A 23370-nucleotide genomic window follows, 5' to 3' on the forward strand; every position below is an offset into this window, starting at 1 on the left:
CATTTAAAGTTAGACTGAAAACATTCCTCTTTGGACAGGCTTATTGTCAGACTAGTTAGTATTCAGAGATTATTAACTTAATGTTAAGTTGTTTAAATTAAACTTAACTATTTCTTTTAAAAGGCTGCTAGAAGTTGAAGCTGGGGTAACTATGGTGCACTGGGGTTCTGTCTTCTTTTCTTTTCTACTTCTACCCTTCCTCTCCTCCATTCCTGATCATAATTTATCATTTAGTTCTCCATGCCTCTGTCTGGTACAGTGCGATTCATGTATTGTCCCTCTTTTCCTCTCCCCTCCTGGGGAGTGGGAGTGCTTCCAGACTCCAGTTGGCCCACCCGTGCTCCAGTTCCTGACCGTTTACCTCGCCTTTGCTCCCGCTCCTACACCTGGCTGTGGTTCCTGTCTCCGGCTCATCTCTGGCTCGTCTCTGCTCTGTACCTGACCGAGTACCTCGTCTCTGCTCCTGCTCCTGGCTGTGGTTCCTGTCTCCAGCTCGACTCGCGCCTTTGACTGTCCCCCCAACCACGACTGGATGAAGCTCGTCTGCTGGACTTTAAATATGTAGTTATAGATTTAGATAAGTTAATTCTTCTCTAAAAGTACTGGTACATCGCCTGTCCGTCCTGGGGGAGGATCCCTCCTTCATGTGGGCACCCCTGAGGTTTCTTCTTTTTTTTTTCGGAATCTGTTTTTTTAGGAGTTTTTCCTTACCGCGAAGGGGGGTCTAAGGGCAGGGATGCCAGTATAGCTTAGTCAGTTTGTTAGTTTATTTTAGTATTTTCCTATTGACTCTTTGTATTCATGATCCTTTTGAGTTCATGTTTTACTTCAAAGCCCATCGAGACGACTGTTGTTGTGATTTTGGGCTATACAAATAAAATTGAATGGAATTGAATTGAATTCTCCTGCTGCTCGTTCACATAGAGCTGCGGGACCGATGGCAGTCTGAAGGCTCCCACACGTAACAACGCATCCGCCCCTCATCCACAAAACGTTCAGTATTAAGTCCGATTGCTCTGCACAGACACGATTCGCTCGGTCCACCGGCGCAATGGGGACGAAGCGCTCCTCCTTGGAGCCGCCCTGGCAAGGGGGGGCGTCGGAGAAGATAGGAAGGGGAGACAAAGAGCCCGCTTGGCGAGCGCGGAGCGCAGAGCCGTCCGCGGAGCAACAGTGTTTGTTGTGGAAGGAAACTTCTGACGCACGCGCTGTGCGGCGGCTTGTAATCGGGTGTGCTCTATAATCCGGAAATTACGGTACTCAAAATTAACTACACAAACGAATGTTTTGCACAGAACAGAACGCAACATAAAGTTTGGTTAACTGGAATTACATGTCTGCCATAAATTCAATTCAATTCAATTCAATTCAATTTTATCTGTATAGCCCAAAATCACAACAACAGTCGTCTCGATGGGCTTCGAAGTAAAACATGAAATCAAAAGGATCTCGAATACAAAGAGTTCAATAGAAAAATACTAAATTGAACTAACAAACTGACTAAGCTATACTGGCATCCCTGCCCTTAGACCCCCCTTCGCGGTAAGGAAAAACTCCCAAAAAAAACGGATTCCGGAAAAAACGAAGAAACCTCAGGGGTGCCCACATGAAGGAGGGATCCTCCCCCAGGACGGACAGGCGATTTACCAGAACTCTTAGAGAAGAATTAACTTATCTAAATCTACAACTACATATATAAAAGTCCAGCAGACGAGCTTCATCCAGCCGTGGTTGTGGGGACAGTCAAAGGCGCGAGTCGAGCCGGAGACAGGAACCACAGCCAGGTGTAGGAGCAGGAGCAGAGACGAGGTACTCGGTCAGGTACAGAGCAGAGACGAGCCAGAGATGAGCCAGAGGCAGGATCCACAGCCAGGTGTAGGAGCAGGAGCAAAGGCGAGGTAAACGGTCAGGAACAGGAGCACGGATGAAACAACTGGAGTCTGGAAGCACTCCCACTCCCCAGGAGGGGAGAGGAAAAGAGGGACAATACATGAATCGCACTGCACCAAACAGAGGCATGGAGAACTAAATGATAAATTATGATCAAGAATAGAGGAGAGGAAGGGTAGAAGTAAAAACAGGAAAGAGGACAGAACCCCAGTGCACCATAGTTACCCCAGCTTCAACTTCTAGCAGCCTTTTAAAAGAAATAGTTATTATTAAGTTTAATTTAAACAAACTAACATTAAGTTAAATAATCTCTGAATACTAACTAGTCTGACAATAAGCCTGTCCAAAGAGGAATGTTTTCAGTCCAGCTTTGAATGTAGAAACTGAGTCGGCCTCTCTTACATGAGCTGGGAGTTTATTCCATAAGACAGGGGCTTGGTGGCTAAACGCTCTACCTCCAACCGTACTTTTACTAATTCTAGGAACCACAAGCAGTCCTGCATTTTGCGAGCGAAGTGTTCTGATTGGTTGGTAAGGGACTATGAGGTCCTTAATATAGGACGGGGCCATTCCATGTAAGGCCTTATAGGTTAACAGGAGGATCTTGAACTTAATTCTAGAATCAACTGGGAGCCAATGGAGCGAAACTAACACAGGAGTGATGTGATCTCTTCTGCTGGTTCCAGCTAACAATCTAGCAGCTGCGTTCTGAACAAGCTGGAGACTTGAAAGGGCGTAAAGACAACTAAGGGGGCGTATTTAGGAACTGAGTAAGTGAACCTTACAACCGCGCTGGCGCAATTTTAACCAAGCGACCCTGTATTTTACAATTGCACGGCTGCAATCCTAACTGAACAGTGATATTGCGCGGTCAATTCCTTTTTGCGCGCTCACCTGGTTTTACGGTCAGTGTTAAGGGGGCATTTTTGTCAACCGTTCTGGTTGATCTGATTGGCCGAAATTTTCATGGCTTATCGGCGAGGCAGAGGGGCGGGACTTTCATTTTTCAGAGCGGGGGAGGGGGGGTGTTAACAGGCGGCCCTTGAGCTCTCTGCCTTTCATCATATTTTCTATGTACAATACTTTCACAACCATAAGGTGAAAGTTTTACATTTTCTCCAAAACGTACAGAGCAGCCCTAATGTGTTGTTGTGTGACTTCGGTAAAGAGGATCTAGGAGAGAACAGCATGATGACTGTACGGAGTAGGGATGGGTATCGTTAGGTTTTAACGGTACTACTACTCTTATCAATACTGCTTATCGATCCGGTATTTTAACGGTACTCTTATCGATACTTTTTGAGGACGAAAAATAAATAAATAACTAATTAAGAACATAAAGTGTTTTATGTCCAGATTTTTTTTTCCTTCCGGTTCCGGGTCACGGCAAGACGCGTGGTCGCGGCTCTCTGCGAATACAACTATCTTCAAATGACTTAATAAGTGGATTTTCTCCAAAAAGAGAGCTGACCATGGCCCCTAAGAAAACCCAGGAATATGACGAGCTCAAAAAGACCCTTGATGATATTCAAGAAACGCTTAGATCTTTTATGGATCAGTTGTCAGCTAAGCTAACGCCACTGTGGGAGATGATGGAAGAGTTCCGAAGATTTCGGGCTCAAAACGAGCAACGAGAAAACCGGGTCGACATTCTGGAGAAAAGACTGGACGATGTGGAACAGCAAGTAAGGTTGAATAATGTCATTCTCACTGGATTACCAATCAAGCCTCGAACGAAGCTGAACGCTGGAGCAAGCACTGCTAATGCTTATGCTAGCGCTAGTGTAGCTAGCAGGGCTGTTCATACGGAGCACGGTGGAGAGACTCTGGATCAGCAAATACATTCATTTCTCACATCTAAAGGGATTTCCCTGGATCTCAATACCATCGAGACCTGCCACCTGCTCCCCAGGAGAAAGGAGACGGATAAACCAGCGATCCTCATCAGGTTTGTGAATCAAAAACACAAGCTAGCTCTGATGAATCAACGAAAGAACCTAAAAGGTTCGGCTGCTTATCTGAACGACCATCTGACCAGAAGGAATGCTGAAATCTCCAAACATGCACGGCTTCTCAGGAAGCAGAAGCAGATTGAGAACACTTGGGTTAAAGGCTGCAGGATTTACGTCAAACCACTCGGTCCAGAGGACCGGTCCAAGGTTCTGGTTGTGAACACCATGAAAGACTTTGAGAAGTGCTTGTTTACGGTTGTCTGAAACAACATGGAGTAATAAACCAAAGAGCCAAATAATTTCAAGAAATATGACACCTGGACTCATCACTTTCTCCATCTGTATGACGTCACCTGAATCTACAGCAGAGATTTCTGACCTGCAGACAACTTGACCTCAACTTTCACCGAGCTGATATCAGCTGAAGAAGGATATGGACCTGAATCTAATGTCTGCAGACATAACATGGTAGAGACTAGTAACTGTTTTGAACCCAGAAGGACAGCTGTTTTTTCAGAAGAAGAAGAAATACCAACCTTGGATAATCGACGGAATATGGACCCTTTTATTTCTTTTTCCATTACAGCATTACTTTATTAAATGTTGAAAAAAAAAGAAAAGAAGAAAAAAAAAGAAAAACATATTAAAAAAATACAAAAAGTAAAACAAATGATTAATCACTTATTGAAAATGGTAATATTGATCGATGTTTAATGATATTACTTCACTTGCTCCAAAAAAATTGATAAATTGATTCAAAAATCTTTCCTAATTTGACATAATTTTGCACGTTTTTAACTTTTGATACTTGATGAAATTTTACTATGAAAATCTCTGAAACAGTGTTGTGTCTATTTTACTGATATAGTATTATGTTCTAATCATATGAATGACTTTTGTTAGTAACATATATTTTAGATAACTGATCTGGATTTGCCATGTTGATTTCTATAATAGTAATTTTTTATTAATTTTTAACATAATAATTAAGTATTATGTTGCTTTATCGATATCTTATGATTTTCAATTCTGTCTGATAAAAGCTAGGAACCGGATATTGATAAATCATGTAATAAAATGGTTACAGTATAACGGGGTGGGATTATATAAGTTTGCTTCCTTCCACTCCATTTCAAGCAATATTAATTAATATGTCTAATTATCCTAAGTTTGATTAGTTACTGTATGAATGTATAACTGAAGATTATATTGCTTTTGTGTATTGTTTCTACTTGATTGCTTGAAATAAACCATTTCAAATCAAAAATGTCCTCATTATGGAACAACATTGTTTTTTTTTAACAAAACATTTTACTTTATACATGAGAATGTTCCAGACAGGATATTCATTTAAATATTTCATTTAATTATTTTTATTCTTTATGAGCGTGATGTTTCCTTTGATCTTTTGTCCATTTTCCACAACCTTGAATAGACTTTTCTGTCTGTCAAACACCCAAAGTTAAGTTAAGTGATAGAAACAAATTCACTTTGATACAGACTCCTGTCTGTTTATTTATTTTTCTTTAAAACCAGTAAACCCAATAAATTATATTAACTTTATGGATGAAGAATATAATTAGTGATTAATTATCATTAAGTATTAGGAAGCAGCTGTTAGTTTGTTGCTGGTCTGGAACCATAAGCGGTGAGTCTAAGTCCTGCCCCTCTACCTGGGTGCAACCCCCCCCCCCCCCCCCCCCCCCCGTGGAACGTGTTCACAAACAGCGCAACATATGGTCATCGTAGCAGCAAGGTGACAGGATGGTAGGGGCTCCTTGACGCAAACTAAATTAATTTTACGCGGAAATGGGTTTTCTTAGTATATAGGGGGATAAAAGGATTTTTGTCGCGGGGCGCTCTCGTGTCCCCTACGAGATCACCACGGACTGTGTGTGCGCTGCCTTGCCTTGTGTGTGTGTGCGCGCGCGGCGCGTACTGTGTGAGCAGCCCCGCCACCCGTGCACACAAATAGTAGACAGACCACTCCTGTTCAGCGAAATTAATATCATCATTAATTAAAGGAAAATTGACTGACTTGATGAGTTAAATATTGCAGATAACGTTTATATTTAGTGGGACACAAAAACATACGACTTCTCCAGTACCGATAGCAGAACCGTTCAGGTCAGATCTTAACGATACTGCGGTCTTGAAGAATGTGGCCCCGGGGCTGGTTCAATACCGGGGCTCTGTACCCATCCCTAGTACGGAGAGAGGAGAGGACGTGAAAGAAGACACCCCCCCCCATAGTACAAAGGTGCAGATATGTGCATAATGCAGAACGACTTCATTTTAGGAACCATGGAAATGCAAAAAGACACGATTATTAGGCACAGTTTAAACTGCAGCTATCAGCTACGCGGAGGAAAACGGGAATAGAGCAGCTGCAGTTCAGTTAAATTAGATCTTCACAGATTCGGACTTCCTGCTTCAATAACTCTTCTGATAAACCAGGGGTCGGCAACCCAAAATGTTGAAAGAGCCAAATTGGACGAAAAAACAAACATGTCTGGAGCCGCAAAATATTAAAAGCCCTGTTTAAGCCTTATAATGAAGGCAACACATGCAATGTGTATTTATACTAGCTATATTAGCCTACTATCAAAATGACTAAGTTGCTTGAAACATATAATGAGCATTATTAACGATTAAATGTTTATTTACCCTGCAGTGCATTCTGCGGAGAACGACGTGTCACGTGACTGCTCTGTTGTGCAAGTTTAACTTAATTACAATATCAATGAATTATGTTTCATTGCTTTGATAAAATTAAAGAAATGTAATAAAGAAATCCGATTTTTGATGTCATTTTTATTGTGAGGATTCGAACACAAAACAAAAAAATGGAACGTGCGTGCCCCATGACAGTCAGCTGCGCTCAAATGACAGAACAGCTTCAAGCATTTGCTGCCCCTGCAGACTTTCATTCAGCTCGTTTAGCTGGCTTGTCACAGTCATATCCACCAAAAAGTGCAGCTTTTCAAGCCACAGTATCTTCCAGTTGCGGGTAGTTCAGGTCTTCGCTTTTCAGGAATGTTTTCACATGTTCTAAACCAGGGGTCACCAACCTTTTTGAGACTGAGGGCTATTTCATGGGCACTAAGTGGTATGAAGGGCGCCACAGGACCCGTTTACTATAAACCTCCTAGCCCCCCCCCCCCCCCACACACACAAACACAATTTTAGGATGCCCTTTTGTGCCCTATTTTTATTTGCTCATTTTACACAAAAACATGCATACATTTCTAGACTTGTATTACATGGGGGGGGGGGGGGGGGGGGGGGTTCAAACCCAGTTGCAGAGAGGGGCCTTTTCTTTGTTCTGTTTCTTTTCTTTGCTCTTTTGTCATTGTTTTTAGAGCTGAATTTCTGACATCATTTTTAGCAATAAGTTCTTTTCTGCTTGGTGTGTGATGTTCTGTGTGAGTCCTTGGTCCTGTGTGTGTCTTTTGTCCTGTGAGTGTCTTTGGTCCTGTGTGTGTCTCTGGTCCTGTGTGTGTGTTTGGTCCTGTGTGTGTCTTTTGTCCTGTGAGTGTCTTTGGTCCTGTGTGTGTCTTTGGTCCTGTGTGTGTCTTTGGTCTTGTCTGTGTCTTTGGTCCTCTGTGTGTCTCTGGTCCTGTGTGTGTCTCTGGTCCTGTGTGTGTCTCTGGTCCTGTGTGTGATGTCCTGTGTGTGTCTTTGATCCTGTGTGGATTACTTGGATCAGGTGTGTTTAGCCAATAAGGAGCTTCAAGGCCAAGTTGAATGGAAAACATGTAGGACACTGGCCCTTTAGGCCTGGAATTGGACACCCCTGCACTATCTTCTTACTTGGTAGCGGCCCCACTGGACATGTCCGAATCTGCTCCCCGTGCCCCATGCAAAGTCCAGCACCGGTTTGTCAAGAACGACACTCACATAAGTTAGCGGACAATCATATCAGTCCGTTTATTTTGTACACCCCCACCACTAGCCAAACAGCATTAACCTCACTTCTACTTACAGCTCCCTCACTTATGGTGAGCGATTTAACACAACCAAGGTTCCCCACTTCCCGTGAGTCTTAGAAGCTGAAGGCGGGGCTAACCCCCAGATCGCCACAATATATTGATTTGCTATATGAGCAGTGCTATTTTTGGAGCATTCCTGTTAAATGATATTTACCCTTCCAATCATTTTTACATTCTGGCTTTAACTGGGATAGTGATCTTTGTGTCTTTAGTGGAAATGATGTAGAAACTGTGGAACATCTTTTCTTTGAATGTTTTCATGTAAAAGAGTTTTGGTCTTCTTTTCATAATTGGCTCAAATCCAAAAATATCATCATTAACCCTTTAAATTGGAATACAATTAAAATTTGATTACAATTAATTGACAAAAATCTGGACTTTCTTATTAATGTACTGATTGTAATTTCAAAGCATTTTATTCATACTTGTAAATTCTTAAAGGTGAAATCTCACATTAATGGATTACTCAACCGTCTCAGCCTATTCTCTAAATCTTTACATGAATCATAAGAATGCACAGACATTGTGTAATTTATTTGATCTATTTAAACTTTTGTAATAGACCCTTATTTTTGTTGATTATTTTTTAAGTTATATTTGTTTTCTTATTTTTATTTTTTTGGCTACCTTTATCTCAGAATTAATATTGTTGTCATTGACAGACATGCCATGATTGTTTGTTGAATATTTGCTTCAATTAAAAAAATAAATAAATAAAAAAAAGTTTTTTTTGGGTGCATTCCCTGCAGGCGCCACGAGGGGTGCTCAGGGTTGGTGACCCCTGTTCTAAACAGACGACAAAGTGACGCAAAACGTCACCCCTGGACAGCCATCAGACTGTGTTGTTTAGCAGGAGATCAGAATATTTCCTTTTAACTTCATCAAGCAATGCATGGGACTGACGGTGATTCGATTTCCATCAGCCACCTGTTCAGCGGTCCGCTGAAAGTAAAAAAAAAATAAAACAGCCCTGCTGGTAGAAACATGTGTCGCAGGCTATGACGCAAATTTTTGTTGACAGAAATGTTGAAATTGTAGTGGCGGTCATGTGCATTTTAGGTCTGTTAGCAGCAGGGGATTGTGGAATGTGGGATGATGATCTTATTAGGGCTCAGCATGAGCGTTTCTGTTTGCCCACGTTTCTTTTCATATGGCAGTTTCGTTGTTCCACCTTAGTTTATTCTTCCTGTTATGTTGGTTCTTTATGTTGCACCATGAGTGTGGAAGGGAGAGGGGTTGATGAGGCCTGTGTAATGTTTAATGTGGTGTGTGTTCAAAATAAATGGGCTTGAAATGCCGAAAAGGGGCGGCGCTCTCAGCTCCTCTTTTTGCCTCCTCCTCCCTGAGACTGCTCAGTGTAGTGCAGTGTGTGGGACACGGGCAGTTCTCTAGCGCAGCTAGTTGATTGACAGCACAACATTTTTGACAGCTTGGCTCCCGTGTCGTCCGCTGCAAGTGACGTACTTGCTGGGTGTTACAATATATTTTCTACACATTCTTACAATATTGGAAAACGTTAAGAATGTTTGTGTCTTGTTTTTCCTCCTACAGAAACCATTTTAAAACATAGAATATATTTCTCTCCCCCATCTTTTTACATTTTCAAACATTTTTAAAAATGCTCCAGGGAGCCACTAGGGCAGCGCTAAAGAGTGTGTGGCCCCTGAGCCGCGGGTGGCCGACCCCGGTGATAAACGTTCAAATGTCAGCAAGTACCTCAATCATTTTGTATTAACACAGAGAGTGAACTACAAAAGCATTTTTAAATAAAAAAAGATCGTTTTTATTGCCTTTTAATCAGAATTGTTCGTTTCAAGGTGTGAATGCAAACAGAGCAGCAAGCCGGCTGCCAAGGGACCATCAACAACGTGCGTACCCTGTAAAACACATTCTGTAATAATCAGTAGTAAACTTTTAAAAAGCAAATACATGTCTATATTTATATGAACTGGTAATGAAGACTCGTCAGTATAGTCATGCTACATTATTATTATTATACTAAATTCTGTTAGAAAGTCAATCTCTATTTTATTGCTTATAGTTTTTAAAATTGAATAGAGATATGAATCATAACATAAATGCTCAATAGCTCTGAAGATACTAAAGCTTCTGTCACCAAACCTCCTGTACTGACTTATCTTGACCTTATTGTCCTACTGCAGATTATGTCATAATTCACGTTGTTTATTGTTAGGAATTTTTCATATTTAAACATTGATCAGATATGGTCAAAAATGCTCAATAGCTTTGAGATGCTGTAGTTACTGACACAAAACCCACTGAACTGACTAATTGTGACCTTATTTTCCTACTACAATAAAGATCATGTAAAAGAAATCTAGCATCTTCATATCTAACTCACAACGGAAGTAAAGGAGCAATGGAAGTGCTTTTATTCTGAAATTTCCACTAGGCTGAGCGGCTAACCACCTAACAGAAAGTAACGTTACAGTGAACTGTGGAGGGAGCATGTTATTTCTACAAGAGAAGATAGCAGCAGTGTTGATTGGGCGGTTTTGGTTCTAAATTTGCGGGTAAAAATGGCTTTGGCCGGGTTTGCATAATTTGGGCTGTTTTAGGGTCAGTTCGGCGGGTTTTTTCCCTCATGAATATATAATAGCGGACTACGTGAGGCCGTGTGGCTGTTGAACTTCTATGTACTGAAGCTCAGTGAACGCACCAGGCAGAGACGCTTGACGGGGTCTGTCATCTAACCTGTTGAAGGGGGGATGTGACCTGGGCTTGTCAAAAACATATCCAGTCTCTTCAAATCTTTTTCTTTTTCTTTGTACTTGACGCTGAGACACATTGAAGATGTCAGCCACCTCAGCAGTGGATCTGGTCTTCAGCCTCTTGATAATCAACGCGGTCAAATTGCAGTTGATGTGAAGGCCTAGTGTGCTGGGGTTCTTTTTATACACACCTACTAATTGATTGATCAGTAATTGATGACAGGTGAGGCTGTAATCTAGGATTGGGTGTATCATATGACAAGGCGACAAAACTTTTGTCTTGCCAAAATGTGACCTTTCTGTGTTCATTAAATGATCAATCTTTCTTCAGTGAAGCAATTTTATTTGAGTATATTGAACATAATTTGGGAGGGTTTTAGCTTTCATATGAAACATTTCTAAAACCAATGGATTCATTAAAAGTGAGGTTATACGCTTTTGTTTCTACAAAATGGATAAGCGAAAAGACTTTTGTCAGGGACTGTAAAAGATCAGTGGTAACCACCCTCCGTGTATAATGTGCGTATGTGTGTTTATAGTGTGTTGGTGTGTAGTTAACATTGGTGGATAATTAAAAAAAACCTAAGAGTCATTTTCATCTGGTGTTTAGCCTTAGAGGTTATTTCCTTTTTTAATTTAATTTTTAAATTGTGCTATCATTATTAAGTACAAAGGGGTCTCTTCTTGTGTTTCTGCAGTCCTTCCCCAGCATTGGGTGACTCAAGAGGATGGTCTGTGCAACCAGCAGAGGAATTTCAGAGTGGAACAGGAGGAACCAGAACCTCCACAGATGAAAGAGGAACCAGGGGAACTCTGCATCAGTCAAGATGAAGAGCATCTTGATCTGAAGCAGGAGACTGATACCTTGATGGAGATTCCTACTTATGAGGAAGATGAGAACAGTGAAGCAGATCTAAACAAACAGCAGAGCTTTAATGTAACTGATAGTCAGGATGAAGAAGGAAACCAACGTGAAGAATCAACATCAACTACAGATAAAGAGACAGACCCACAGAACAGAGATCAGAGGAAGAGAAAAGACAGAAGTCATGTCCAAAGTGTGAACAGCTCTCACATGTCAGAAGGTCAGTGTGACACGGATGTTAGGAAAAAACCAAAGAAGGATGATTTAGTAAAGAAACACAAAGAATCTTCTAAACAGAAAAAGATTTCCTCTTTTAAGTCTGGTGAAAGCTCAAAAAAAACTACCAAACTTTTTCATGGAAGATTTCATACAGGAAAGAAGCGATTTTCTTGTAAAGAATGTGATAAAAGTTTTAGTCACATATGTGATCTCAACAAACACATGAGAACTCACACAGGAGAAATGCCTTTTTCTTGTATATATTGTCATAAATGCTTTAGTGATTTATCTCATCTCAAAACACACACGAGAACTCACACAGGAGAAAAGCCTTTTTCTTGTAAAGAATGTGATAAAAGTTTTAATAATTCATCTAGTCTCAAAAAACACATGAGAACTCACACAGGAGAAAAGCCTTTTTCTTGTAAAGAATGTGATAAAAGTTTTAATCAAATATCTAATCTCAAAACACACATGAGAACTCACACAGGAGAAAAGCCTTTTTCTTGTAAAGAATGTGATAAAAGTTTTAGTCACATATCTTCTCTCAACAAACACATGAGAACTCATACAGGAGAAAAGCCTTTTTTTTGTAAAGAATGTGATACAAGTTTTAATGATTCATCTAATCTCAAAAAACACATGAGAATTCATACAGGAGAAAAGCCTTTTTCTTGTAAAGATTGTGATAAAGGTTTTAATCAAATATCTCATCTCAAAAAACACATGAGAACTCATACAGAAGAAAAATCCTTTTTCTTGTGAAGAATGTGACAAAAGTTTTAATAGTACATCTAATCTACAAGGACACATGAGAACTCACACAAGTGGAAAAACATTTTAAAACAGTTTAATCAAGGATTTATTAAAAACTTAAAAAAAACTAATGGAAACTTAGAGCAGAGAACTTAAACAACACAGGGTTTTCATCAGCAGAGGGAAAGATTTGAAAAAAGTACACATTTCCTTCCATAAAAACAGAAACTAGTATTCTATTCAAAATTATGATTTTTAGTCTGAAATATTTTAAGCCTTGGTTTTATGTTGCCATTTACATATTGGATATAATCCCAAAGTACTTAACAGTCAGTCCCATTCAAACACTGACGGCAGCTGTGCTGTCTCACACTGGCACCAACCTATAACCACCAGGATCAACACGGGGTTCAGTTTTGTCCAATGACACTTTGTCACATGGACGGGCAAAGTGGTAGTTGAACCTGTGATCTTCTGAACTACTCTACCTCTACACCACAGCTCATGACTTTACTTTTCGAATTTCAGAAAATGTGAATATTTTAATTTACATTTGTAATCTTTAAAACTCTTGGGATCAAACCCTAATGTGCTCATTTACTCCAAAGCAGCCTGAGCTTTCCTTACATGAACACAGAGCCACAGACTGTTGGCCTCCATAACAAATAGATGCAGTCATTCAGTTAAAAGGAGACACAAGTTAGTATTGAACAAATATCAATGAACAGTTTTCTAAAGTCTGACATGAGCTGAAAACATCCTTTTTAATGGGTTTGATGTGATATTCTATTTTTTTACAACAGTCTTTTTATTGTATATTCTTTGAATAAAAATGATCAAAACCAGAGAGAAAAAAATCCAATATATTTAAATCTGTTTATAGATACTAGACAAAATGAGTTTTGCTACTTTCATGGACAAAAATGTTGAAAACTTGTACAAAATGAATTCTTTGAGATGTACCAGTTAATAAAAAAATGTTGTTTTGTATTATTAGAGTCAACTCTTGAACTGATTGAATGTGGTTGTAGTTTATGCTGAGATGCTTAGTATATTGTTTGTGTGTTGCCATGACAACACTAGAAGAATTTTGTAAATTACTTTTATTCTAACAGTTTTTGTGTGATCAGTGAAAATTTGATTTTTTTTTAAAGTAGTAACTGCAGCTTATATTTTGTTAGACCTAGTTTAGGGAAGAAAATTTTTTCCCAAAAATGTATGAAGGAAGAGGCTGATAAAGATCCAGACTGGTGTTTGTGTCTGGTGTTCTTGTGATTCGTGTTTTCTAGTAGACATTAGAACTGTTCCTCTGTTCTTTTTGGTTCTCAGTGTTCTGTCCCAATCTTATCTGTGAAAAATAAAGTGGACGTGAACATCAGTCAGAAGTGTGGAGTCTTTCCCACAGTGTGGGTTTCTGCTGTTTGTTGGTTCTCTGTAGGTTCCAAAACTGGACTCTGCTCCAAAAAGCAGAGTATGTGACGTACCCGGGTAAGCAAGTAATCAATTGACTATATTAAAACAACAAAAATAATAAAACAACAAGTTGAGACAGTGGAGAATGGAGTGTCCAGAAATCCACAAAGATATTTTTCCTTCTTTGGTTTTCAAGGTTCCTTTTTTTTGGTTATGGTGTCTTTGTCAAAATTCCTTTTTCCTTTGTTAAATAAGTGCTCAGTGACGGTTCGTGGATAGCTCACCATGCACCATTGTTGAATGAGACAGATCAAAAGTGGATCCAATCAGGGATAGAAGTAGGGGTGGAAAAAAAATCTGACCTAAACAAGGTCAAAACAAATGTTAGATTGGACAACGCATACTATTTGCAACCTATTATTTACAACATATATCATTTACATTAAGTACAGTAGTCAACTGTATGTCATAATTTTAAGAAAAAAAATCAAATAAGATCCTACAAGAATGGCAGGAACCTGTTTTCCAATTTCAGGCCTATAAATCAATGGGTTTCAACAATGTTTCCAACATAAAGCACACTTTTAATTAGTTAGTATCTAATCTAAGGAGAAAAATGAAATAAAATGAATGAATTAGTTCAAAACTAAAATGGCCGACCATGCACAAGTGCAATAAAAAAAAAACAAGTTGAAAACTCCAAAACAGACAAAAACTGCTAACAATCATTAAATGAAATGTTTCAATTCCAACAGAAAAAAGTATGATCATAAATTTGTATGGTGGTAAGTGGTAGGCAGGCGCCTGATTTTGGCAGTGGAGCCGCCACCAGTGTGTGAATGTGTGTGACTGGGTGAATGGGTCTGTGACCGTAAAGCGCTTTGTCCTTGTAGGTAGAAAAGCGTTGTACAAGTATGCTCCATTTACGCCATTTTGTATGTAGACACGCTAGCATGGCATTCCTGTGAGGCAGTGAAACTTGGCAAGACTGTTTTGCAGCTATATGTGTGTGGATTGTATAAACTCCCAGAAGAGTAGTTTGTTCAAAGGTCTGGTTGATCCAGTGAGATGTGACACCAAAGTTTGGTTTAGAGCTTAAATAAACAGCTATCAGAAATGCAGCCAGCCACAGCAGATCGGCAACAGCCAGAGCTTGGATTACAGGAAGTGGCTAGGTGACCCAGATGTTAATGAAGGGAACTGGCCCCACCACAATAAGAGCACCTAGGTGTTCGAAATCTGCTGATGTAACTGATCCGTTTACACTTCTAAAAAGGCACATTGATTATAGGTCCAATACTTTTTGACTTGTATATGTTGTCTTTTGGGGATGTCATGAGCCATGCTGATGATGCACAGCTTTACATCGCCGTGTCTCCTGATGACCTTGAACTTGTTAACACTCTTTTAAACTGTATTGTAGACAGAAAGTCATGGATGGCAGAAAACTTCTTGCAGCTCAACCAGGACAAAACTGAAGTTTTAATCATCGGTTCCGAAGACATGAGAAAGATGATTTTACCACATGTTCAGAATTTTAAACCTTCTCAATGTGTGAGAAACCTGGGCGTTCTTTTCGTCTCTGAGCTAAATTTTATCCCACACATCAAAAATGTCTTTAACCCTTGTGCTATCTTAGATGACCCCACCCTTACATTGACGTGTTCTTCCTACCATGACAAAGGTGGATAAAGGTGGAAAGATTTCATGTAATCCATGGACACCAGTGAATATCACAAATCATTGAAGAAAAAAGGTTCAGAGCACTGTCTAGTGGGTCTAGATGACCCAACTCCCAATGTTAAAGTGCCTAGGATAGCACAAGGGTTACGACAGGATTTTATCATCTTAAAAACATTGCCAGAGTCTGCCTGTTCCTCTCTCTTGCCAGCACAGAGGTGCTGATGCTTTTATTTTCAGTCGTTTAGATTACTGTAATGCCCTGCTCTCTGGTTTACCAAAAAAGTCTATTTCAAATCTACAGCTATTGCAGAACTCAGCGGCACGAGTTCTGACGAGGACCAGAGAACACATTACACCGGTTTTAAAATGGCTGTATTGGCTCCCTGTGCGTTTCAGGATTGATTTTAAGATTTTTTTCATGGTTTATAAATGTTTTTATGGTGATATTATTTTAAAGTATCAGACCTCGCAGACCCTGAGGTCCTCCGGGGCTGGTCTCTTAGTTGTTCCGAAAGTGAGGACCCAAACTCATGGTGAGGCTTCATTCTGCCATTACGGTCCTCGCCTGTGGAACAGCCTGCCAGAGAACCTCAGGGCCGCAGAGACTGTGGAGGTTTTTAAGAAAAGGCTCAAGACCCACCTTTTTAATTTAACTTTTAGTTGATTTTAGCTGCTAATTTATTCTATTAGTTTTAGTATAGGCTATTTTATGTATTTAATTTCATTTTATGCATCTTATTCTCATTTTTTTTGTTTTTATATACATCTTATGTCTTTAATTGGAGTATCTTATCATGATTTTAGCCCCGGTGTTTCTTGTGGGGATCTTTTCTGTCAGGGCTTGGTGCTCTGGCTGCCAGATCTTCTCGGGGTCCTTCAGGGTCCTTCGACCAATGATGACGTCACACTATTTGATTGGCTGTAAGTTTGCACGATGACGTGTACGATAGTGATTGGTCAATTTATTGGTCCAGACAAATCACGCTCTCACAGTTGAGGGGGAACGATAACACTATAACTAACCGTTTGCTGAATATCCCCTTTGTTCTGAATCAATAATTTAAAAAAAAACTATAACTTCCGTTATTAAAATCCGTTATTCGTGAGAAACAGAAATTCCATCGTGTGGAATTCGATTAATGCTTAGGACTGTAGTTATCAATATGACAATGTTTTTTTCTGAGAATAAAAAAAGGGAAATTTGGGAGAATTAAAACAGACTGCACACCATAAATAAATATTGTTTTCATACACTGTACAGTCATACATTTTCTCAAATTGGAAAAATAAGTTTATATTGCCAATGGTTCTCCCTTTAAAATATAAACAGAACCTATTTGTTCAGTTTATGTTTTACAGTACAATTTCCATTTGGTGTAACAAATAATAATGTCAGACCTAACAACTAACTAACTTATGTCAGACACCTTAAAATTAAAAATGGCATTATTAGTTATGAGTGAGAAAAACTTTACAAAAGGAAACATAAAATTGCTAAATAGTTTGTTCAACTGGTGTTACCGTAGGGTGACGTCATCATTGGTAGAAGGACCCCGAGTCGATCTGGCAGCCCGAGCCGGAGTTGTTGACTTTGCTGGGACAGCTGGGGCCTGTTTCAGAAAGGAGGTTCAACCAACTCTGAGGTTAAACTTGAACTCTGAGTTGGTCAATCGGGAGATTAACAACTCTGAGTTTTCTGTTTCAGAGAAGCTGATCCGAGTTAGATCAATCAACTCTGAGTGGACTGATTCGGAGGTGAGCGTGCGCACCGCGACTATAAGAAGACATTATCAATGGAGCGCAGATATCACGAGTCACCATGGCAACCGTGAAAACAAAGAGGTCTGCGTATTTTTCGCCAGCTGAACTTGACGTGCTGCTGCAGAGTTACAGTGAATATGAGCACATATTCTGGAAGAAAAGCAACACCACTGCATCTGCAAAACAGAGACAGTTAGCGTGGAAAACATAGCTGCTCAAGTTAATGCGTAAGCTTGCATTTAAATCATTGTTATAAAATATTGACTGTAATAACTTTTTAAATAGCGTAAGGTGTGAAATAAAAAATGGCGATATTAAGGAGTACTTTTGAAGTGTTATTCCTGGTGTAAATGCATGAAATGCTGCATAGTGTACAGAACCAATCTGGGGGAAAAATGCCTTTAACGTTGATAATGTTTAGAGGACTTTTTTGTTAACCTTCCCCTCTTGCAAACGTTGGTCAGTTTAATATTAATACATGCAATTGTGTTTTTCAAAGTGAACTTTTGTCTACTGTTGAACCTTTCGCTGCGCGAAGACTTCTCCTTTCTTTTATCTCGTCTTTCCGACCGTGGTCAGAAGCGCAGGGGAGATTTCCTTCAGGGCCGAAGGGAATTCTCCTTCGGGGTTCACTTCCCGTTGGAAACCCTCAACCTCCAGAGCGGATTAAGAATGACTCCAAAACAGTTATTCTGGGAATGACACCTTCTCTTTATTTAACTAAGTGCTCCGTACTCCGATCACACAATATATACCACGCACACACCTCTGCTCCGTCTCCCCCCCCCCTATCTGCACCTGCACTTGCCCCTCCCCTTGTCACTCGTGGATCGCACCCCGCTCAGCACACACACACTGCAACACTACCCTTGTATTGATCAAGTGGTATTTGTGTATATGGGATTAAGAAAGTAAGCAGTGCTAGCAAATTGTGTTTCCAAAAAGTAATTGTTACATTAATCTAATTCAATGTCCCTGATTTCATTTTCATGTAGATGCAATCCTGCAGGAATTAAAAGAAACATGGCAGCAGCTAAAAATGAAGTATAAAAACATAATTCAATCAGGTCAAATTTGAGCATGTCATGGATGTAGGCTTTGTTGACCATATTTGACATATGAAACATCTACATAGCAATACATATCTAATGTTGTTTTCATTGTATATATGTAATTGACTGCAATGAAAAACGGTAACGCTCAAACCAAAACGTATGGGGAAATGACAAAAAAATCGAGTCTTCTCAAAATCCTCGTACGAGGTAAATATAATTTTCTACGAATTAATGCAGCCTCCTCGTCTATTGGGTCCTCCAAAAAAGGACAAGCCATTCTTGTCACTGTTCTCTGTGTGACGGAAATGTTGGCAATGAAGGTTAAAGCGAAAAATACCGCTTCATCTTTAAAAAAGGGGAGGGGACCGGCAGAAACTTTGAGTTTGGAGAATAAAACCTGCTCCCGGCCAGGTTAGGTTCACAGCGTAAGTAACCATGGATACTGACTCCGAGTATAAGTTACCTCTCTTTCAGAAACGGGTTTGACTTACTCTGCTTTCTCTGGTTTAACAAACCTCCCATTCTGAAACCGAAAACCCAGGGTTTCCCTGATTTCAGGGTTAATGCACTCAGAGTTTACACTTAACCTCCTTTCTGAAACAGGCCCCAGGTGATAAAAAAGGTTGGTGCTATTTCCAGTTTTAGAAAGAACATGCTTTCTGCACAGTTTGCAGTGAATGTTACTCATTTATGTCAGTTTTTAATGAACCAAAATACTTCCACACAGGAGACGACATTTAATGTATGACAACATAGTTTTTAGCAGCCAAATTATAACACTAAAAACTTTAGATGTTTTATTTTTTGAACATTTTCCTGATTTATTTAAAGAAAACTGCATCAAAGTAATTTCTTGGTGTGAACACGTCTTTCTTGTCATCTAACTGTAAACTCCAATTCAAACATGCTGACAAAACAAGGACAGATTTCCTAGAGATTTCCTAATTCTGCTTCCATGTGATCACATGAAAACAGTCCAATGTTTTGGATTCTTCTTCTTCTATATCATTGACATTAAAGCTGCAGCTCTGTCACGAGGAAACAACATGTGACAGGTCCCAGTTTTTGGTGGAACACCGTCTCTGTGATGCTACAGACGCTGCTAAAACACAGTGGATTTCATTCTGTTCTATGTAGAAAAGACTGTTTGATTCATGTCTGATGAATTCATCTTGGAGTATTTATCCTCCACGTCTAGAAGTCCGCTCCGTGAAAATCCTGTTGGACTTTAAAGCGGTCCGTGTTTCCATGGTGACAGAGGGAACAGCTGGGGGGTATTCCAGGAAGCATGTTTAAACTAGCCTGACTTTAAGCCTGAACTCTGGCTGAAATCCGCCTGAACTTGCTTACTCTGGGTATGTCGGTTCCAAAAGACCGGATATGAGTTGTTGTAATTAGGCTGGACTTAGTAACCCTGGATTGATGCAAATGCATAGCAGGTACATAAAGACATTCTCAATAGATCGCCGATTTCTGGAGTCACCATGGAAACGTGTGGAGAGAAAAAAGAAAGCAGGGCACTGGAGACGGAGTCTGAGATTTTAATGACGGCGGATAAAGATTATAAGTCCCTCAAAAAATTAACATGGCTGCATCATCAAAAAAAAGAGTTTCTGCTTAGAGATAAATAAATAAATTTCTTCTATTAGAAACAAATAATTTAGTTACATTTATTCAACCTAATTTCTTACGTCTATAAAACTCAGTAATTGTTTATACAACTCAAATTTACGTATTTATCTAACTAAATGTCACATTACTCCATTAATCTTTTTTTCAATCATAATTACTTATATTTCTTGAACTCTCATATGTCTAAGTTTGAGCTGGCAGATATGCTCATTTTTATAACAATAAAAAGGACGGGGGAAAATGCAAGCAGTGCAAAAATTTATTAAGGAATTTTCCATCATTGTCATCACCATACTTTCTTGTAGGGGTGCTATATAAACTCATCATTCTCTCCTTTAGTCTTACTCATGGTGCAGAGACGTAAATAATACAAAATAAGACAAAATAACTCAGCCATGGTAACTTGACCTACCCTGAAACATACCTCCATTTCTGGAACCAAAAGCTGAGGTTATCAACTTCCTTAGCCTCAAATTTACCGTGGGAGCTAGCATAACCTGCTTTCTGGAATACCCCCCTGGTTAGCATCTTTCTAACTTGACTGAACTGAGGGTTGGGGCTTCCAGCACAGAACCAACCTGAGAGCAAATGAACATTCAAATCCTCCACAAGCTAAACCCCATCAGCGTTGGATTGCTGCTGACAGACAGACTTCATTGATGGCATCTTCCGTTCTGGACCTGACGTTTAGCACACCATAGCTGGATTCCAGAGCGCTTTATCAAAGCGCCTTAAGCCCGTTTGGACTCTGGCGCTCCACGCGCTGGATGAATAGTGGCGTTTGGAGGAAGTGCGGCTGCGCAGTCCGTCACTGAACACCGTCACTGCCTGGACCTCTTTCTGGGTCCTAGTGCCCTAAAGGTTACAGCTCCTGGTTACACAAGACAAAAGTCCATTCTAGAGGCCACTCTGACATCATCATCATCATCAAAGACAGCGTTACCTAGCAACCATACCAAGACCATAGCAGCTATAGAGGGAAACACAACAAACCATCAACGGCGGTTAAAGCAGTCAGACGTTTGTTCTGCAGCTCAGCAAAAATCTCTGCTTTAGGTTTTGGGGAGAAAAACAAAGGAAAACACACGGAGAAGGATTCTGCAAAGGAAATCCCAAGTTCTATTGGTAAGTCAGCGTCCTGGAAACATGCTTTGTTGGTTCTGAAGTGGCATGAATGCAGACTTAGATTGGTTTGTTTCCTTGGATTCTTCAGATGGATTCAAGCTGTAAATGTTGTCAGCATAAAGCAAGTTTGGACTAAACTAAAGCAGAAAGTGGCTTTGAAGATGGTCAGGAGAAATGAGGGCTTTTTTCAGGAATTCTTGGAAGAGGAGGACTTCTCCAAACAACCAGAATCTAGGAGGAGGTTTTTTCAGCATTGAGATCAGGATTTAGCATGAGCTTCAATCCCATTTTTGTTCAATCCAAATGTTTACCGTCATATTCAGGAGTTCAACTCTGAAAGCCACCATGACATCATAGACATTAAAGACCCTGTTACCTAGCAACCAAACACAACAAACTGTAGACTATTCAAACTGGACATTTTGGGGCAACAATTCTTTTCTAACTCAAGTTTTGATGAAAAATCCAAATGATGGAAACAGATTGTGTAAAGGAAATGAGGATATATTGGTGAGTCACAGTCCTGGAAACATGAGTTGTGCTCTGATGAAGACGCCTGATCCAAATGTGGATTTTAATTTTAAAATTGTTCAAAATTTGATGACACTAAAAATAAACAAAGTAAATTGGATGGATAATCAGAATTACTTTATTTGATCCCATTCGTGGGAAATTTGTTGAATATATTTATATATATTATTTTTTTTTTATATTATAACTGTTTTTTTCCAAAAACCCTGAAAGGATTTGACGTCACTTTTCCTACCAATAGTTTATGTCGTAATTTACAGATTATTTCATATATCAGTTCGTGAGGACCTGTGTTGTCCAGGAAATATATTACTCTTTGTTTTCTTTCGGTTAAATAGAAGACCTTGGCTGCAGACGACCAACTGGCGACTAACATCAATAGCCGGAACCGTAAGTCACGTCCCGTTCCCCCTTCTCCATTTAGGTTGCTCCTTTTCTGATCGAAAAATATTATTCACAGCATAATTGTGTTAATGAAAACTGCCACTTTCTGTTTTATTTGCCAGTAAAGTTGAAAAAAAAGCAATTTTCCCCCGCCATCGACTTCATTATGTGAGCGACAGACAACACTCCAGACCAGCTGGTGGCGCTAAAGCACCATGACGCTGTTAGCCAAACAAAGAAGAAGAACAGCACGAGGCGCTAGCAGCGTTAGCTTGTGTTGAGAGGTCAGCTGTGTTTAGTTGGGACGTTTGTGAGGTTTATGGACAGAAAGGTCGATACGTGGTTCGTGTGGGAACTCTCAGCATTTTCCAAAGTGTCGTAAATGAGTGAAGAAGTGTTGAACGGAAAGACAACGTGGATTGCTGTGATTGTGAGACTAGCAGATGATCGATCGGAGCTGCAGTGAAGAGGACGGCGGTGTTTGTGGGAGTTGGAGCTGAAGATCGGAGCAGGAACCATGTCTTCCCTTCAGTCTCTGAGAGAGTTGATCAGCGAGCGACTAGCTGCTGCTGCTGAAGAAATCTGCAGACTCTGTGAAGGAACCATCGTCCAGTACGAGCAGGAGCTCTGTCGTCAGCGCAGACTGCTGGATGTCATCTGGAAACCACAGCTGCAGCTACACCACATAGGTATGTTAGCTTCAACAAAGGAAGAGAGAAGCCATTTGAGCTGTGACGTGTGTTTGTGGTGCGTGTTGATTCTTCTGCTCTCTAGCTGTGCGTTGCACAAAATAGTTCCCAAACAAAATAATGTTGTGATATTCATGGAAATCTAACAGCGCGAGTCCATGTTTCGTGTTACAGAGTGAGAACAGTAATATACCCCCCCCCCCCCCCCCCCGACACAAAATCCTCCGGCTGGCGGCCGTGTCACGCACTCAAGAACGCACGCAGCTTATAATGGAAATTAATAATTAGAACGCAGTAAATTTGTCGTATTTCCTCGCAAGACAGAAACTTCTTTTGTAGAATGAGGATGTGTGTGTGTTTCTGAAACAGCGCACGTGTGTAAGTAGAGTGCGCACGTGCCGCGTACTTCTAACCCTTGTGCTATCCTAGGCACTTTATTGGGAGTTGGGTCATCTAGACCCACTAGACAGTGCGCTGAACATTTTTTCTTCAATGATTGTGATCTTCACTGGTGTCCATGGATTCCATGAAATCTTTCCACCTTTATCCACCTTTGTGATGGTAGGGAGAACACGTCAATGTAAGGGTGGGGTCATCTAAGATAGCACAAGGGTTAAGAGACAGTGACAGCAGCGCCGCCGCACAGGTGGGTTCGATGAGGAGAGAAGGAGAAGAGTGATAAAAGGTTTCC

The 23370-nt window shown here is 40.2% G+C and overlaps 2 protein-coding genes across 7 annotated transcripts in view; both read left to right on the forward strand.

Moving 5' to 3' along the window:
* LOC144987744 (uncharacterized) overlaps positions 1-23370 on the forward strand; it is a 202143-nt gene that overhangs the window by 161865 nt on the left and 16908 nt on the right. Inside the window, exon 1 of one of the 3 annotated variants that reach the window (XM_078937055.1) lies at positions 22035-22679. The exons of 1 other annotated variant lie outside the window; for it this stretch is intronic. In XM_078937055.1, the coding sequence (XP_078793181.1) occupies positions 22508-22679 (172 nt within the window). In that variant the 5' untranslated portion in view covers positions 22035-22507. Of the gene's footprint in view, positions 1-22034; positions 22680-23370 lie in introns of those variants that run through there. One more of the 3 variants, XM_078937064.1, reaches the window with a different exon arrangement.
* Positions 1-23370, forward strand: part of LOC144987947 (uncharacterized) — a 199156-nt gene that overhangs the window by 29182 nt on the left and 146604 nt on the right. For 3 of the 4 annotated variants that reach the window (XR_013651639.1, XR_013651636.1, XR_013651638.1), the window contains one exon: positions 11265-13784. The exons of the other annotated variant lie outside the window; for it this stretch is intronic. The gene's annotated coding sequence lies outside the window, so the exon portion shown is untranslated. Of the gene's footprint in view, positions 1-11264; positions 13785-23370 lie in introns of those variants that run through there. 4 annotated transcript variants of the gene reach the window in all.

This window comes from Oryzias latipes, chromosome 2 (assembly GCF_053564925.1).
Source record: "Oryzias latipes strain Hd-rR chromosome 2, Olatipes_Hd-rR_3.1".
Classification (NCBI taxonomy): domain Eukaryota; kingdom Metazoa; phylum Chordata; class Actinopteri; order Beloniformes; family Adrianichthyidae; genus Oryzias; species Oryzias latipes.